The following is a 19,397-nucleotide window of genomic DNA, read 5'->3' as shown; positions in this document are numbered from 1 at the left end:
ATAACCACAAATAATACAAAATGAAAACCAATTGCAAATTGTCTCAGAATATCACTCGGTACATCATACTAAAAGATAATGTAAAACTGAACAACCCTTTTACAGGTTGTTTTAGCAACATTGTTGCAATTGTTATCTGAACTGGTTAGTTTGTAACAACATGGTGGAAGTGTGTGTTAGATACATTTGTAGCTAGCTTGTTTTGGGATTGTACATCATTTGTGCTTACTTGCGGATATATGATTGCAAGAGAATTTGTTTGCTCAATTATGGTTTTGTTTATGTTGATTTTCTAGTAGACATAAGGTAGGAAGATCCAAATCACGGAAATTTAGCAAAAAAAAAAAAAAAAAGGCTCCAAATAAACCTGTGTGTCATTGCTGTTTATGTCTGTGCCTGATGCTCAGCTGCTGATCACTTTTGCACTGGCTTCACTGGATACAAAACGGATACATTTTAGCAAACGAGATCAGAAACAATAACTAGAATTGAAGATACTTACGGCTCGGACGCGTTTAAGCCGCTCTTCAAGTCTCTGTTCTGCTTCACGGTCTCTCAGGACCCCCTCCAAGCGATTTATAAGCTCAGCAGCAAATTTCTCTGGATCGACGTGAATATCCTTTGGCATGTGATATGTACGCTGGGGAAAAAAATATATATAACAGAGTTAAAGGGGAAGTAAAGTGTAAAATAGAATAAGGCCAGAAATGCTGTATTTTGTATACTAAACATAAACCATGAACTTACTGCACCACAAGCCTAATCAAACAAATGATTTATGCTTTCAAAGTTGTCTGCAGGGGGCTGTCATCTTGTAATTTTGTTATACATCTTTGCAAGACCAAGACTGTGCACATGCTCAGTGTGGTCTGGGCTGCTTAGGGATCATCATAAATTATCAAAGTCAAATAATATCTTCCAGAAGCCGATACAGCAAGACTGATTAATAATAAGAATATACAGACTCCACTGGGTCTGTGGATACAAATTTCTACATGGTCGCCGGCTGCTCGACAGGGAAACAAACAAAGCTGCTCAAGTTCTGGGAAGTAAGGTGAAAGGAGCTCCCGCCAGCCATTTTAAAGTATGAACGTTTCCCTGCAGAGCAGTTAGACACCGTAAGAAGTTTCCTATCCTTAGCAGTCAGAGCAAGTAAATGAATGGGAATTGCACTGCATACAGTCAAGTTTCTTATAAAAACGGTACACATTTTTTAATTAAAGTATAATGGCGCTAGGTTTCTTTTTCATTAAAGAAAGTAAAAATGGGATTTTATTTTTTGCCTTTACATGCCCTTTAAAGAACATAGAATGCTACCGGTTCACACACAGCCATACTGATGCAAGGGATATGCGCTGGTTTGAAAACTTGATTTCTAAGGGTGGCTGGCAGCATGGAAACAACAAAAAACCTTAAAATATTGTTCAAAAAGGGGAAAGTCACCATTTCAATAACTATCGGAATATTATAGATGAACATAGTTGGTCTTAATTATTCACTGTACAGTTTTTTGAAGGTAAACTGACATCTGGTTATTCTTATACAGGTATGGGACCTATTATCCAGAAATCTCGGGACCTGGGGTTTTCCGGATAATCTATCTTTCTGTAATTTGAATCTTCGTTCCCTAACTCTACTAGAAAATCATATAAACATTAAGGGGCATATTTACTTAGCTCGAGTGAAGGAACAGAATAAAAAATACTTTGAATTTCGAAGTATTTTTTTGCTACTTCGACCACCGAATTTGCGACGATTCAAACTATAAATTGTTCGACTATTCGACCATTCGATAGTCGAAGTACTGTCTTTTTAAAAAAAAATTCGACCACCTACTTCGCCACCTAAAACCTACCGAGCACCACTGTTGGCCTATTGGGAAGGTCCCCACAGGCTTTCCTAGCAATTTGGGATCGAAGGAAAATCGTTCGATCGATGGATTAAAATCCTTCGAATCGTTCAATTCGATCAATTTGATCGAACGATTTTTCCTTCGATCGTTCGAACGTACTAAATGCGGTAAATCATTCGACTTTGAAGTAGAAGGATTTAACTTTGACGGGCGAATATCGAGGGTTAATTAACCCTCGATATTCGACCAATAGTAAATGTGCCCCTAAATAAACTCAACAGGCTGGTTCTGCTTCCAATAAGGATTAATTATATCTTAGTTGGGATCAAGTACAAGCTACCGTTTTATTATTACACAGGAAAAAAAAGGTTTGGATTATTTCGATGAAATTGAGTCTATGGAAGACGGCGAAGCCGTAATGTGGAGCTTTCTGCATAATGGGTTTCCGGATAACGGATCCCAAACCTGTAGATGAAGATGAAATTGCAAACTGGAGAGCTGCTGAATAAAAAGCTAAATAACTTAAAAACCTCAAATAATAAAAAATGAAAAGCAATTGCAAATCATCTCAGAATATCATGCTCTACATCATACCAACAGTTAATTTAAAGGTGAACAACCCCTTTAAAGGAAAAAAAAAAAGGGTTTCTGCTCCTTTAAAGCCAAGAGAGCTGGAAACCTAACGACTATTTCCCTTCTACGTTCATTTACTGTTACAACAATTTACTTAAGGCCGGGCCTTTCTGGAAACTTGCTGGACGCGGGAGATGTTTCTTTTGCTTGTGACATTTATATCATCAGGGAAAGTCTGACTGTTACCTTGATCCACTCGCTCATTTCATTTTATATCCCTTGTAACCTTATAAATACCACTGCAGGGAAAGCAAAGAACATTTCATTCTATTTAGGCACATTCTTCACGAACTATATTAAAGGGGACCAGTCACCCAAAAAAATATCCCAATATTTTAGTCAAGCAAAATGAACTTTAATTACACTGTATAAATGATTTTGTTTCCTTCAGTCTGTGATGTCCTAATTATAACAAGCAGGCAGGAGCCATTTTGTGGACACTGTTATTAAAACAGGCATAGAGGAGGGGCAGGCAATATTTGATTGACAGCTGAAATGTTTAAATGTGTTTACAACAGCTATGAATGCTTTAATAAACAATGTCATTTGGATTTCATGTATAATTTGAAAAGGACTTTTATTATACAGATTTTTATGTCTGGGTGACAGGTCCCCTTTAAGTTCATTCTGAACATGGTTTATTTTGTCGACGCAGAATGCACTGGTCTCTATGCTGCCATAAAATGTAAATCTGAATGACTTGTATTGTAAATGTTATATTGCATATATAAAGTATAGGACCTGTGATACAGAATGCTTGGGACATGGTTTCCAGATAACAGATCTTTCTGTAATTTGGCTCTTCATACCTTAAGTCTACTAGAAAATCATGTAAACGTTAAATAAACCCAATAGGCTGATTTTGCTTCCAATAAGGGTGAATTATATCTTAGTTTGGACCATGTATAAGGTACTATTTTATTAGTATAGAGAAAAAGAAAATCATTTTTACAAATTTGGATAAAATTTGAGTCTATTGGAGATGGCCATTCTGTATTTTTGAGCTTTTCTGCATAACGGGTTTCCAGATAACGGATCCCATACCTGAATATTGTGAGTGGGTCCTTGAACTCAGTAAGTGACAGCAGCACAGAGCATGTGCATTGACATTATCCATAAAGCTCTGAATTATGGAAAGGCTTTCTCGCATGCAAAATACATTTTCTTTTTGGGTTTATTTAATGTTTACATGATTTTCTAGTAGACTTAAGGTATGAAGATCCAAATTATGGAAAGATCCAGATCCCGAGCATTCTGGATAACAGGTCCCATACCTGTTCTCAAGTTCACCATTACCAATTACACTTCAGTATGATGTAGTGTGTCATATTCTAAGACAATCAGCAATTCGTTGTTTATGGTTTTTAAGAATTATTTTGCTTTTTGCTCTGCAGCTCTCCAGTATGGAACTTCAGAAGCTGAATATCAAGTTGTGGTGTGAATAACAGACTGAACAATGAATGGCAATTAATAGGAGATGAATATACAGATACAGTCATATGAAAAAGTTTGGGAACCCCTCTCAGCCTGCATAATAATTTACTCCACTTTCAACAAAAAAAAAGATAACAGTGGTATGTCTTTCATTTCCCAGGAACATCCGTGTACTGGAGTGTTTTCTGAACAAAGATTTTTAGTATGAAATTAAATCAAATGTGGAAAAACTGGCTGTGCAAAAATTTTGCTAATTTGAATTCATGTAACTGCTCAATACTGATTACTGGCAACACCTAATTGGTTGGATTAGCTCATTTAGCCTTGAACTTCCTTGTCCAATCATGAGAAAGGGTATTTAAGGTGACCAATTGCAAGTTGTGCTTCTGTTTGACTCTCCTCTGAAGAGTGACAGCATGGGATCCTCAAAGCAACTCTCAAAAGATCTGAAAACAAAGATTGTTCAGTATCCTGGTTTAGGGGAAGGCTACAAAAAGCTATCTCAGAGGTTTAAACTGTCAGTTGCAACTGTAAGGAATGGAATCAGGAAATGGAAGGCCACGGGCACAGTTGCTGTAAAACCCAGGTCTGGCAGGCCAAGAAAAATAAGGGGAGCGGCATATGCGGAGTATTATGAGAATAGTTACAGACAACCCAAAGATCATCTCCAAAGACCTGCAAGAACATCTTGCTGCAGATGCAGGTGTATCTGTACATCGTTCTACAATTCAGAGCAATTTGCACAAAGAACATCTGTATGGCAGGATGATGAGATAGAAGCCCTTTCTGCACTCACACAAACACAGTCGCTTGTTGTATGTAAAAGCTCATTTAGACAAGTCACAGTCATTTTGGAACAAAGTGCTTTGGACTGATGAGACAAAAATTAAGTTATTTGGACATAACAAAAAGCACTTTGCATGGTGGAAGAAAAACTCCACATTCCAAGAAAAACAGCTGCTACCGACTGTCACATTTGGTGGAGGTCCCATCATGCTGTGGGGCTGTGTGGCTAGTTCAGGGACTACTGGGGCCCTTGTTAAAGTCGAGAGTCGGATAAATTCAACTTAATAACAACAAATACTTCAGGATAATGTTCAAGCATCAGTCACAAAGTTGAAGTTCCGCTGCAGGGGTTGGATATTCCAACAAGACCATGAGCCTAAACACACTTGGAAATCTACAAAGACATTTATGCAGAGGGACAAGTACAATATTCTGGAATGGCCGTCACACTCCCCGACTTGAATATCATGGAAAATCTATGGGATGATCTGAAGCAGACTGTCCATGCTCGGCAGCCATCAAATTTAACTGAACTGGAGAGATTTTATATGGACGAATGGTCAAAAATAGCCACATCCAGAATCCAGACACTCGTCAAAGGCTATAGGAGGCGTCTAGAGGCTGTTACATTTGCAAAAGGAGCTCAACTAAGTATTGATGTAATATCCCTGTTGGGGTGCCCAAATTTATATATATTGTATATTTTCTGTTAATCCAATAAGGGTTCTGTCACAGCTGAAATACTACTGTTTCCATAAGGCATGTTATATATTAAAAGGAAGTTGCTACTTTGAAAGCTCATCCAATAATAAACAAAACTCCAAAGAATTAAGAGGGGTTCCCAAACTTTTTCATATGACTGTAGAATAAGTAATGAAAGTACAATTGTAGCCTCAAAAAACAATAGTTTTTGACTGGTGGGGTTAATACCCTCGTTTGAAAAGCTGAAAAGAGGCAGAAGAAAAAGAAAAATATCGTAAAAGCTATAACAAAAAAAAAAGATGCCCAACTGAAAAGTTGCTATGGACTTAAAGGGGTTGTTCCCCTTCCTAACACCATAAACAAAGACTTTTTTCAATTGCTTCCCATCTTTTTTTTTTTTTTTACAGGTTTCTCAAAACTGAAGTTTGAAGTTGAATGTTTGTGTTGCTGGTGTTTCACTATGGCAGCTCAGGGATTGAGGAGCATCTGAACAGTTACAATTTTGCAACATTTAGTTGATATATTTCTCAGCAGTATCTGTGGAATATTAACAACTATTGAATCAAGTCTAACAGCTGCCTTTAATGAAACTCAGGGATTCTGCTGAGCAGGGACAAAGATAAGAAATGTATCAATTTAGAACAGTTCACAGGGTCGGTGACCCCCCCTCCCGTAGCCGATTTAGAAGGTGAAGAAAATTAAACTTTATACTTCAATCTCAGAAAAATGATCACAAATAGAAAAAAGTTTGAAAAAGTCTTTATTTCTGGTAAACTATCTGAAACCAACAGAACTGAAAAAGTGTTTTAAGGTGAACAACTCCTTTAACAAATATGACATAGTAATATTAACCTAAATGGGAGATACCCGTTTAACTAGACAAGTACTCGCAAAAGTGACTTTTAAATTCAATACCTATATGTATCTACATTCCTCAATCTAAATAGCCTTCTATACACCTAAATACCATTCTATATCAAGCTATCTAACCCAGAGTCTAACAGCTCAGCAGCACAAAGAAACTAAACTTTAAAATTCTAACAGGAACCAAAGCAAATATTGAAGGGGAGGAAGACTTATCCATCTGGGGAAACAGGAAAATAAATGTTTTTGTTTTACCAAATTCAGCTCTACAGTTCAACATTAAAAGCATTCTTACAACTAGGGATGAACTGAATCCAGGATTCGGTTCGGGATGCAGCCAGGATTCTGCCTTTTTCAGCCGGATCCGGCCGAATCCTTGTGCCTGGTCGAACCGAATCCTAATTTGTAAATTAGGGACGGGTAGTGGATACGGTGCATCCCCACTTACAACTAAAGCAAACCTTTCTTTCAGAGCACAATAAACACACACAAATACACACACACACAAATAAGGGAACTAAATCTCCACCTGCATCTTTTGAGTGAAAGCACAAGTAACAGTTCAAGCCAGTGTTTATTATAATTGGCCCATTTTGGGGTAACTGGAGAAATCTACATAATGGGACAAAACATTTAAAATGTGAATTTACATCTTGCCGTTCTGGGGCAATGAATGCAGGACTACTTTGAGGATTTTAAGAACCACTTCCATTTTTCCCCCTTTTAAAGTAAGGCAGAAAACATAGCACCCATGAGCTGAAAGCAGCCCATAACAGACATGAAAAGCAAACTGGTGATACAGGTATTGGATCGGTTATCTGGAAACCCATTATCCTGAAAGCTCTGAATGAAGCACAGGATACACAGCAGATAACAGATAAGTACTACTATAGTTTATATAAACAAGCTGCTGTGTAGCCATGGGGGCAGCCATTCAAGCACAGGATACACAGTAGATAACAGATAAGTACTACTATAGTTTATATAAACAAGCTGCTGTGTAGCCATGGGGGCAGCCATTCAAGCACAGGATACACAGGAGATAACAGATAAGTACTACTATAGTTTATATAAACAAGCTGCTGTGTAGCCATGGGGGCAGCCATTCAAGCACAGGATACACAGGAGATAACAGATAAGTACTACTATAGTTTATATAAACAAGCTGCTGTGTAGCCATGGGGGCAGCCATTCAAGCACACGATACACAGTAGATAACAGATAAGTACTACTATAGTTTATATAAACAAGCTGCTGTGTAGCCATGGGGGCAGCCATTCAAGCACAGGATACACAGTAGGTAACAGATAAGTACTACTATAGTTTATATAAACAAGCTGCTGTGTAGCCATGGGGGCAGCCATTCAAGCACACGATACACAGTAGATAACAGATAAGTACTACTATAGTTTATATAAACAAGCTGCTGTGTAGCCATGGGGGCAGCCATTCAAGCACAGGATACACAGTAGATAACAGATAAGTACTACTATAGTTTATATATACAAACTGCTGTGTAGCCATGGGGGCAGCCATTCAAGCACAGGATACACAGTAGATAACAGATAAGTACTACTATAGTTTATATAAACAAGCTGCTGTGTAGCGAATAGTGAAACAAACGCAGGTACTTACAGGAATGTGAGGTAGCGGCCCACGACCATTTGCGTTGGCACTTTCTTGCATTTCTCTGCGATAGTGTTTTCGGAGTCTGTACGGTGGGATCCCATCTCTGCAACACCAAAAAGCACCAGAAAAGATCAGTCAAGTAATTGATAATTCAAAGGTCACAATACCTTAACAGTTTCCCACCAAAATTAACAATTTTTCTCTCCTGACAACTTCCTTGACTACTTGGTGGTCAGACTGGTGGGAAACTGACCAGCAGGTGGTGCTGTTGTAACAAAATTCATTCATATTAACAGTACATGTATCCCTTAATATCTTGGAACAAAAATAAAATAAATAATGAATGCAAATGACAGAAGTGCTTAGAATAGCCCCCTCATCAATTTTACATTCACTTATTTAAAAGCTGTACTTATCCTTTACGAGTATTTATCAATGGGTGAAAATGAAAGTTCATCCTTTGATAACTACGCCTTTCAAAATCCCGTAGAAACTAATGGAGAGTGGCGGAATTTCACTATAGAGGACTGTGGCGATCTCTAACTTCACTCTTTGATAAATATACCCACTTGTGTTTCTGGAGTAGGTCTGGATGGGAAACGTGACTGTGGATACACAAGGCAGTGCACAACATTCTAGTACTTACACGCTGCTGTCAGTTAATGACATAGTATCTGCATCGCTGGACATACTCTGTTGCTCGCTGTCATTAGCACTGGTGACGGGGGCCCCAGTATACCCAGTGTTGACATAGTAAGGGTTAACAGGCTCTCTCCATGTGCCCGGCCTATAAGGGAAAAAACAAAACAGTGAATTACTGGAACATTCAATAACCAATCGAGAACTTTCCTCAGCGGTTACAACTTTCATATCACACGTGTCACAAAAATCTGGCAAATGCCTTTTGTATAAAGTTGAAAAGAGAAGAATTGTTGAAGGAGTACTAACACCTATAATGAATAATGAATAATGAAACTGTTATTTTATATAGTGAACTTATTGCACGAGGCTAAAGTTTGAGCTTGTCAATAGCAGCAATGATCCAGGACTTCAAACTTGTCACAGGGGGTCACCATCTTGGAAAGTGTCTGTGACACTCACATGCTCAGTGGGCTCTGATTGGCTGTTGAGAAGCTAAGCTTAGGGCTCGTCACTAATTATCCAGCAGAAAATGAGCTTCCCTGGCTGTAATATAAGCTGATGCTACAGGTTTGCTGATTATTAAATTCTCATGCTAATTGCACTGGTTTCTGTGCTGCCATGTAGTAATTATGTGTATTAATTACTAATCAGTCTTATATTGTGACATTTCTATTCTATGTGTACTGTATATTGTGAGTGGCTCCCTAAGCTCAGTAAGTGACAGCAGCACAGAGCATGTGCAGTGAATCAGCAGAAAAGAAGATGGGGAGCTACTGGGGCATCTTTGGAGACACAGATCTTTACTGCTAAAGGGCTGTGGTTGCCTTGGGCTGATACAGAAGCCCAAAACATCATGTACAACATTTCTAGCCTACTTCTTTAGTTACACTTCAGCTCTCCTTTCAAGGGATTCTGTCATGATTTTTATGGTGTCGTTTTTATTTCTAAATGACACTGTTTACACTGCAAATAATTCACTCTCTAATACAAAATGTCATTCCTGAACCAGCAAGTGTATTTGTTAGTTGTAATATTGGTGTGTAGGTGCATCTCAGGTCATTTTGCCTGGTCATGTGCTTTCAGAAAGAGCCAGCACTTTAGGATGGAACTGCTTTCTGGCAGGCTTTTGTTTCTCCTACTCAATGTAACCAAATGTGTCTCAGTGGGACCTGGATTTTACTATTGAGTGTTATTCTTAAATCTACAGACAGCTGTTATGTTGTGTTAGGGAGCTGCTATCTGGTTATCTTCCCATTGTTCTGTTGTTAGGCTGCTGGGGGGGGGTGATATCACTACAACTTGCAGTACTGCAGTAAAGAGTGACTTAAGTTTATCAGAGCACAAGTCACACGACTGGGGGCAGCTGGGAAATTGACAATATGTCCAGCCCCATCTCGGATTTCAAAATTAAATATAAAAAAATCAAATCTGTTTGCTCTTTTAAGAAACAGATTTCAGTACAGAATTCTCCTGGAGCAGCACTATTAACGGATGAGTTTTGAAAAAAAAATAATTTCCCATGACAGTATCCCTTTAACGATACCACTGTCGTCAACATCCTCTGTGTAAATGTCAGCTGTAAGCAAAGGCAGAGATGTTCCTCTAATCCAAAATTCGGCTGTGCAATGTAACCATAAAATATCTGACAGTGTCCAATGGTTTTGCTGCTAATTATGATCATGTCCATTTAATTTGGCCAATAAAGCCTGCATGGGCCTCCGACGTGTGTTCCTTGCCAATAAATAATGGGCTCTATAATATTTAGGCCTATCAATCCAATCCCATTTACCAGTCTGGATTATTAGCAATACCACCCAGCAGGGCCTCTGTTTCCAAAACAAAAGAGACTTTGAATTATAGGAGTGGTGGCTGATTGCAAACAACGATGCTTTTTTATGTTGATGAAAGTGACCCTAAGATTTCTGCAGGTGGTCCTCACTGCATGCGACATACATCCATATGAATAGAAGCCGCATTTCATTTGCTTCTGAAGAAACCCCCCAGGCAAGACAGAGAGGTCTCCACTTATAGGAGCTCATTTATAGCAATGGGCAGATTTACACATAGGTAGGTAGTCATGGGCTAATGTGGGACTGGGCGGATACTCTGCCTGTGGTTCCTGCAGCTCTCACTCACTTCAATGGCGGCTAGGGTTGCCACCTTTTCTGGAAGAAGATACCGGCCTTCCTATATATTTATATGTTTTCCCTATTAATAACATTGGGATCAACCATCATTTTTACTGGCCAGGTGGCAACCCTAATGGCGGCCAAGCAGAAGGGCAGTTGGCAACGTCTACGGGTGCAAAAGTGCTCAAAACTTCACTTTGGCATGATTACCTGTGAGTAGTAGTCAAAGGAGTTTTTATCCGGTGGTAAAACAGCGGCTAAGACATTAGCGACAGTGGCCATTTTGGTTTCATAATTCTGAAATGATCAAAGGTGAATGCTGATTGGCTTCTATGGATTTAGAGTCCTGTAATTAAGCCCAAGGTTGTTGGACCCCAAACCTTCACATGCAAAATCTGGTTGGGACCCCTTAGCTTACAACGTGGATACAAATACGAAAAAAAAGCCATGGTGCGGAGTCACACTATCCAGAAGATAAAATAAGCAGGATTTACCATACGCAGGAGCTCCGCCAACCATCGGCCAGTTTAAAGACCCCCAAAATAGCCCTGCATAACAACTAGGGAAAACATTAATGCCTCTCAATCTTCTATTGGTATCCAGTGACATAACAAAAACATGCCGGGCCCCTCTACATACAAAACCTCCTTCCACCCGTCGGTAACGTTTGGAATGAGACCGTCGCTTCGGCAATTTTTTGAGTTTCTGCGCACGTGCAGTTATTGCAAAACAGAAAATTGCTCCAACTGCACATGCGCCGATACGCCGGTCTCCTTCCGAAGATGGCCCCCGTGAACTCCGTTGGACAGAATCTGCATGGAGGAGTAAGTAAAGCGTTAGGGGCATTTGCCCGAGGTAGCAGCTAGGCTGGGGGGAGGATGGTCTATGTAGGGTAGGGTTTTTTATCAAGGGTTTGTTTATCCTTTAATATTGCGGCTGAGGAGAGGTGATATCTTATCAGCTATAGAGGAGGCAGACCATGCAGTACAGAACCCTGGGCCTCTTCCTTATAAACAGGGTAACACTCAAATCTTACCGTAACTGGTCTTCAAGCTGGGCTTCCATGAATGTCGATCACCCTAAAAAGCTCTACAGTCGGGTCACTTGAGGTGCCAGCCCCCAATAACTGGGAACCACTGCTGCCTGGGGCAATAGGTGCATGCTTATTATATCATTTTTAAAAACTGTTCAAAGAAATTCGCGGTTTTCTTCTTAAATAAAACTTAATGTTGTTTGTTTTTCCTGACTTCCAAAGTACATTTTCAGCTCACACGCATTATTTTTGGGCACAGTTTATAAAATGAGTGGTAGTCATGGACTTGGATCACAAGTAAGGTTTGTGTTCACGTAGGGCCACACCTAATGCAGTTACGGGAAATGCTTCACTGTTAAAGGCCTGCCGTGGCCTGGGACTGGCACAGAAGCCCAAAACATATGGGGCAACATGTCAAGATGAATCCCTTGTAGTTAAAGGCATACTGTCATTGGAATTTTTTTTTTTTCCCAAAATGAATCAGTTAATAGTGCTGCTCCAGCAGAATTCTGCACTGAAATCCATTTCTCAAAAGAGCAAACAGATTTTTTTTTATATTTAATTTTGAAATCTGACATGGGGCTAGACATTTTGTCAGTTTCCCAGCTGCTTTCAGTCATGTGACTTGTGTTCTGATAAACTTCAGTCACTCTTCACTGCTGTACTGAAAGTTGGAGTGATATCACCCCTCCCTTTCCCCCCCAGCAGCCTCCCTTTCCCCCCCAGCAGCCTAACAATGGGAAGGTAACCAGATAGCAGCTCCCTAACACAAGATAACAGCTGCCTGGTAGATATAAGAACAGCACTCAATAGTAAAATCCAGGTCCCACTGAGACACATTCAGTTACATTGAGTAGGAGAAACAACAGCCTGCCAGAAAGCAGTTCCATCCTAAAGTGCTGGCTCTTTCTGAAAGCACATGACCAGGCAAAATGACCTGAGATGCACCTACACACCAATATTACAACTAAATACACTTGTTGGTTCAGGAATGAAATATTATATTGTAGAGTGAATTATTTGCAGTGTAAACAGTGTCATTTAGAAATAAAAATGACATCATAAAAATCATGACAATGTTAGTTCTCCTTTAAAGATCAAACACCACTTCCAACCTAGAGTGGGTTTCAGATCAGCACAAGCAGATCCAACCAGGGGAGGGTGAATGACGTCACGTTGTACATTCATCTGCATTTATCACTCGGCCTTATCAGCTGCCTGATTCAAGTACTGAGCCAGTGCAAAGTTTACATGATAAAAGACTTGAGGCAGAATGAGATCTTTTATTTGAGGAAACAGGTCTGAGAGGAACAGGATGGGGCAAAGCTTGGGATATGTCAAGAAAGCAAGGATCAATGGGGGGCATTTTTACTTCTCACTTATGATGTGACCAATGCCAGAAGCTCTATTTACAGGAGAGATGTTTCAGATTTTCCTTCATCAAGCCATGGAACAAAAAGGGTTTAAAGGAACATAATGTACAACATTTCTAGCTACTTCTTTAGTTAAGCTTTAGTTCTCCTTTAAAGGGGTTGTTCACCTCCCAACAGGGCACAGAAGGGACATAGATTCATGGGAGGAGGGGGGTCATTCTTCCACTGTATAAAGCAGTGGTGAGGCCCCATCTAGAATATGCTGTACAGTATTGGTCTCCAGTGATCAAACACAACATTATTGAATTAAATAGGGTCCAGAGAAGGGCAACTAAGCTGGTAAAATGCATGGAAAATTTCAGCTATGAGGAAAGACTGGTCAAGTTTGGGCTGTTGACGCTGGAGAAAAGGCGCTTAAAGGAACAGTTCAGTGTGAAAATAAAAACTGGGTAAATAGATAGGCTGTGCAAAATAAACAATGTTTATAATATAGTTAGTTAGCCAAAAATGTAATGTATAAAGGCTGGAGTGAGTGGATGTGTAACATAATAGCCAGAACACTACTTCCTGCTTTTCAGCTCTCTAACTCTGAGTTAGTCAGTGACTATAAGGGGGGCCACATGGGACATAACTGTTCAGTGAGTTTGCAATTGATCCTCAGCATTCAGCTCAGATTCAAAAGCAACAGATATGACCCATGTGCCCTGCTCCCTCAAGTCACTGATTGGTTATTGCCTGGTAACCAATCAGTGAAAACCAAGAGAGCTGAAAAGCAGGAAGTAGTGTTCTGGCTATTATGTTACACATCCAGTCACTCCAGCCTTTATAAACTAAATTTTTGCTTTACTAACTACATATAAGGAACGTTATATATACAATCCATTAAGAATTTTGCATTGTTTCAGAAATAATGATTTATATTCACTATTCCTCTCTCAGCATCTGTTTCTCTTCATTCTGTCTACATGCAGCAGTTGGGTGTCAGATATTCATTGACCGCTAGATCCAATATATCTTAAGCTCTGGAACACACGCAGAGGCACCAACAGTTTTTGGCGCGTATCACACTGGGGTGTGCGGTGCGGACCGCGCCGAAAAAACGCTCGGTAAATACGCATGTGTGTTTGGGCCTTATGGGGGCTTCTTTCCTAGCAGATGTATTAGTGTTCACTCAAATAACTAATTCCAATACAAACAAGATCTAATAAAATAACTGCTTTTTTTGCACAAATTCTGCATGTAGAGAGACATGATGTCTGGTGATAGTAATAGAGAGCTCCAAAACATCTTCTAGGCAAAAGGAAGTCCCCCTATAAGATATATTGGATCTAACTGTCAATGATTATCAGACAAGCTTCCGTTCAGGACTTCTTCATCTGAGGTTAGATTTGGGGGTGAAGCAAAGACCTGATTAGCTAGAGTATGGGTGTCCAAACTACGGCCCGAGGGCCAAATGCGGCCCGCGATCCATTTTTAATTGGCCCGCAGCAGGTAATGACGAGCTGCTCTTGCCGCACCCCCTGCCTTTCAGAGCATCGTGCAATGGCTGGAGAGGAAAACGACTCCCCTCCCTCTGAAGAAGCAGCAAGCCTGGCTGCGACCACCTACCAAAACCGGCTTCCCTGACTTGGGTCCCCCATCTGACAAAACCCTTATTATCGGTCCAAATAACTACAGCAGCTCAATACACTTCCGGCCCAAAACCCAACAGCGTGGAAAAGCAACCAAGGTAATGTTGGCGTCCACATGGCAACCACATGGCCGCATTGCGCACGCGCCTCCATATCTCCTTAGCAACCAGCAACATTCAGCCGGCGGATGTTCCAGGCACTGATTGAGGCGAGTGCAGCATCGGGGGCAATTATCACTGGGGGAAAGTTATAATTTAGGGTTCCAGGTGATTCAGTAAGGATGGTTTGAAATGAAGCAATCTATATAGGAAGGATGGGTGTGGGGGGTAAGCAGCAACCTCATCATCCAGCTACGTGAGACTTGTTGTTCTTCAAGAGCTGCCAGACTTTACCTACTCTGCAATGGCACAAATCTGAGTGATAATCGGGCCCCTTCATTCAGTTCATCTCTGCTAGCTGCTGCAGAACCTCTTTGCCTATAGAGAGATTCCATGTGGGTAAACTGGTGTCAGGGTACAGGCAATGAGGTGTGGGGCTAGTGAGTGGCAGTTCCTTAGAGGTTCTGCAGCAGCAGTGACATTAGATTACTGGGCTGGGGGGTTAAATATTTCTTCCTGTCCCCCCATCTGACTCTTTCCAGCTTTCAAATGGGGATCACTGACCCCCATCTAAAAAAACAAATGTTCTGGAAGGCTACAAATTATTGTTATTGCTACTTTTTATTACTCATTTAGGGCCTAAATCGCTAGTTAGCTACCTCGGAAGGGATATTGGTGTCAGGCTGAATGGTCGGCCCCCGCACATTTTCACCTCACCAAATCTGGCCCTCGTTGCAAAAAGTTTGGACAGCCCTGAGCTAGAGGCAATGTCCAGCGTGTGTTGCCCCTACAGGATTTTTAAATCTGCTCAATTGAGATCTGGCCTCTACAAATGGTAACCGGGGTCTAGGGGAAAGCTGGAATTTAGTTTTAACAGTACCAGGAATGGTTTTAAAGTGATACGGACACATTCCCGCAAAAGACCTGGAATGTATCACTATCACTTTAAGAGGCTTGCAGGACATACTACAGATACCCTATACTATAGAGGTTCAGGCTAAATATTCGGAAGGGGTTTGTTACAGTGAGAGCTGTGAAGATGTGGAATTCTCTCCCTGAATCAGTTGTACAGGCTGATACATTAGATAGGTATAAGAAGGGGTTGGATGGTGTTTAGCAGGGGAGGGAATACAGGGTTATGGGAGATAGCTCATAGTACAAGTTGATCCAGGGACTAGTCCGATTGCCATTTTGGAGTCAGGGAGGAATTTTTCCCCCTCTAAGGCAAATTGGAGAGACTTCAGATGGGTTTTTTGCCTTCCTCTGGATTAACTGGCAGATAGGTAGTTAATAAAAAAATAAAAAAAAAGGTTGAACTCGATGGACATGTGTATTTTTTCAACCTTACTTACTATGTTACTATGTTACTTAATTAAAAAATCCATAATTGTAGCTGTGTCCTGAGCTGCAAATCTAAACATCTGGTGACATGGAATGAGAGCACCTACACACTGACATAGGAACAAGTTTCCAACGCAGCGCAGATTTGTGCCTGGTTTCACAGTTGTGTGTTACCAATTACAATGCCAACCACTCTATTACACAAACATTGCTTAAAGGGGAACTATCGCGAAAATGAAGAAACTTTCTAGATACAATCAATTTAAAATTCTGCATGGTTTCTGAAATAATCAAGTTTATATTTACTACTCTGCATCAGTTTCTCTTCATTCAGTCTTCATGCAGCAGTTGGGTGTGTGTAATGATTCAATATATCTTATAGGGGGGCTCCTTTCCTAGCAGATGAATTAGAGCTCACTCAAATAACTGATTTCATTACAAACAAAATCTAACAAAATAACTGCCGTTTGCACAAATCCTGCATGTAGAGACACATGATGTCAGGTGATTTTAATAGAGTGAGCTCTAATACATCTTCTAAGCAAAAGGAGCCCCCCTCATAACATATATAGGATCATTCATCTGACACCCATCTCCGGAATGAATACAGATTGAGGAGAAACAGATGCTGAGAGGAATAGTGAAACTTGATTATTTCAGAAACAGTAGAAAATATTTAATTGATTGTATTGAGAAAGTTTTTTATTTCAGTATGAGGAAGCTTATATTAAATTTGATTTATGATTTTCATGATAGTTCCTCTTTAAACCTAGCAATGGCTGAGGTTAGGGTTCTGCTTTCACTGGCACACACGCAAGACTCCCCAACATACAGTGTACACACAATATATAATTCACAATTAAAGGCCATTAGTAATTAATTCAGATTCACATCACATGGCAACAAGTACATAAACCAGTACATTCTGCCCCAGACTTGATTAGTAATCAGCCCTGAAGATAAGACGAAACCTCTCTTACTGCAGCCCAGAGCACACTGAGCATGTGCAGTGCCGCTGACACTCAAAAGATGGCCTGGCAAGATTGAATAGCTGCTGTGCACAGCTTCAAAGGAATGAATCAATACTATGATTGGGTTGCTGTTCAGAGCAGGTAAGGTTAAGGGCACACAGGCAGATTCGGGGAGATTAGTCGCCATGGCGACAAATCTCCTCTTCTTCGGGGCTACAATCTCCTCGAACTGCCTTCCCCTACATTTCCTTCGTTTTCCGAAGTTGCCTCACGAGGAAACTTCAGGTAAAACGAAGCGCCGCGAGTGCCATGTCGCAGGCGATTTTTCATTCTAGCCGGCGGGAAGGTTGGGGAAGGCAGTTCGGGGAGATTGACGCCCCAAAGAGGATGAGATCTCCCTGAATCAGCCCCTGTGCCCTGACCCTAAAGGTAACAAAAAATGTTTATTTCTAGATTTCATTCATCATTTATATTGAGATCAAAGGATTAATTGCCTCCTAAAGGCTTTTTAATTTGAACGATGAAAAATTAGGCGTATGTAGGAAAACTCCTGAACAAGTCTTCCCACGCAAGACTTCAATTCCCTGCTAATCAGTCGTTGCGAGGCACAAAGTTCGTAGGAATGCTAAAGGATCTACACAACAGGCATGTGGCTAAAAATACAGCGAGGGAAAAGGAAGAGTAAAGTACAAGTGGGTTTCTAGTGTCATTCTGTGTGTCAGGTGCTGCTTATATGGGACAACTGGGTCATAATACCGATGTGAAAAACATTTCCAACCATGTGAATTCCTTCACTAGCTCAAACCATTTCTTCCCAAATGATATTGAATTTCTAATTTTAACTTTCAGTGCCCTTAACAATGCCACTCCTCCCTACATCTCTGCTCTCCTCTCCAAATATAACCATCTGAGCTCCCTTTGCTTCTTCCGACATAGGTCTCCCCCTCCCCTTGTAACTGCCTCCCACTCTCCTATGGTGTAGCTGTTTGTTTTTTGGAATTTCCTACCATACTCCTATCATGGAAGCTTTAAGAGGTCCCCTGCAAAAGTGCATGCCTGGAATATCATTATTCTTCAAGTGCACCCTATTATACATTAGCATATTGTTTCTTTACAAGGCTACCTTACATGGAGATAAATATCTGGAGATGTTGCCCATGGCAACCAATCAGCAATTAGATTAAAACAGCCACCTATATCTAAATTGGTTGCTATGGGCAACATCTCCAGCAATCTCTCCAGATATTTATCTTCAATGTTCGTAAACATGCCCCTACATACCTTATTCTTGCTATACTTTTGAGCAGTGATCCCCAACCACTGGCTTGTGAAGAACATATCCAGTCCTATTGCCTCAAACCAACTGCCTGTTTTGACACTCCTGGCTTAAATTTAAAGGGATACTGTCATGGGAGAACATGTTCAGAGCCGGGGCAACCTGGACGGCCACGGGGCGGGCTTAGCGTGTGCTCAATCGCCCAATGCTTGAAAGTACGCGCCAGCGTGCATGTGTGAAAGTACGCGCCAGCGCGCAACGCAAATTACCAGCGGCAGCCAGGGAGACACAGGACCGGACATGGGGTAGGCGAAAGAGCAGGTACGTGCCTGACGCCCCCTCAGCTTTGCGCCCTAGGCACGTGCCTACACTGCCTACCCCTAGTTCCGGCCCTGAACATGTTTGTTTCAAAACACATCAGTTAATTCTGATGCTCCAGCAGACTTCTGTACTGAAATCCATTTTTTAAAAGAGCAGACTGATTTTTTTATATTTAATTTTGAAATCTGTCATGGGGCTAGACATATTGTGAGTTTCCCATACGCCCCCAGTCATGTGATTTGTGCTCTGACAAACTTCAGTCACTCTTTACTGCTGTACTGCAAGTTGGAGTGATATCACCCCCCCCAGCAGCCTAACAACAGAACAATGGGAAGGTAACCAGATAACAGCTCCCTAACACAAGATAACAGCTGCCTGGTAGATATAAGAAGAGCACTCAGTAGTAAAAATCCAGGTTCCACTGTGACTCCTTCAGTTACATTAAGTAGGAGAAACAACAGCCTGCCAGAAAGCAGTTCCATCATAAAGTACTGGCTCTTTCTGAAAGCACATGACCAGACAAAATGACCTGAGATGCAACTACACACCAATATCACAACTTATAAAATACACTTGCTGGTTCAGGAATGAAATTTTATATTGTAGAGTGAATTATTTGCAGTATAAACAGTGTAAATTAGAAATAAAAACTACATCATAAAAATCATGACAGAATCCCTTG

At 40.7% G+C, this 19,397-nt stretch overlaps 1 protein-coding gene across 1 annotated transcript in view; it reads right to left on the bottom strand.

The window, feature by feature from the left end:
• Nucleotides 1–19,397, bottom strand: part of axin1.S (axin 1 S homeolog) — a 43,482-nt gene that overhangs the window by 16,893 nt on the left and 7,192 nt on the right. The window contains 3 exon segments of the mRNA NM_001095782.1: nucleotides 503–640; nucleotides 7,907–8,003; nucleotides 8,547–8,687. Coding sequence (NP_001089251.1) covers nucleotides 503–640; nucleotides 7,907–8,003; nucleotides 8,547–8,687 — 376 coding nt within the window.

The sequence above is a fragment of the Xenopus laevis genome, chromosome 9_10S (genome assembly GCF_017654675.1).
Source record: "Xenopus laevis strain J_2021 chromosome 9_10S, Xenopus_laevis_v10.1, whole genome shotgun sequence".
NCBI lineage: Eukaryota > Metazoa > Chordata > Amphibia > Anura > Pipidae > Xenopus > Xenopus laevis.
This window is presented reverse-complemented; position numbering and strand designations above follow the sequence as displayed.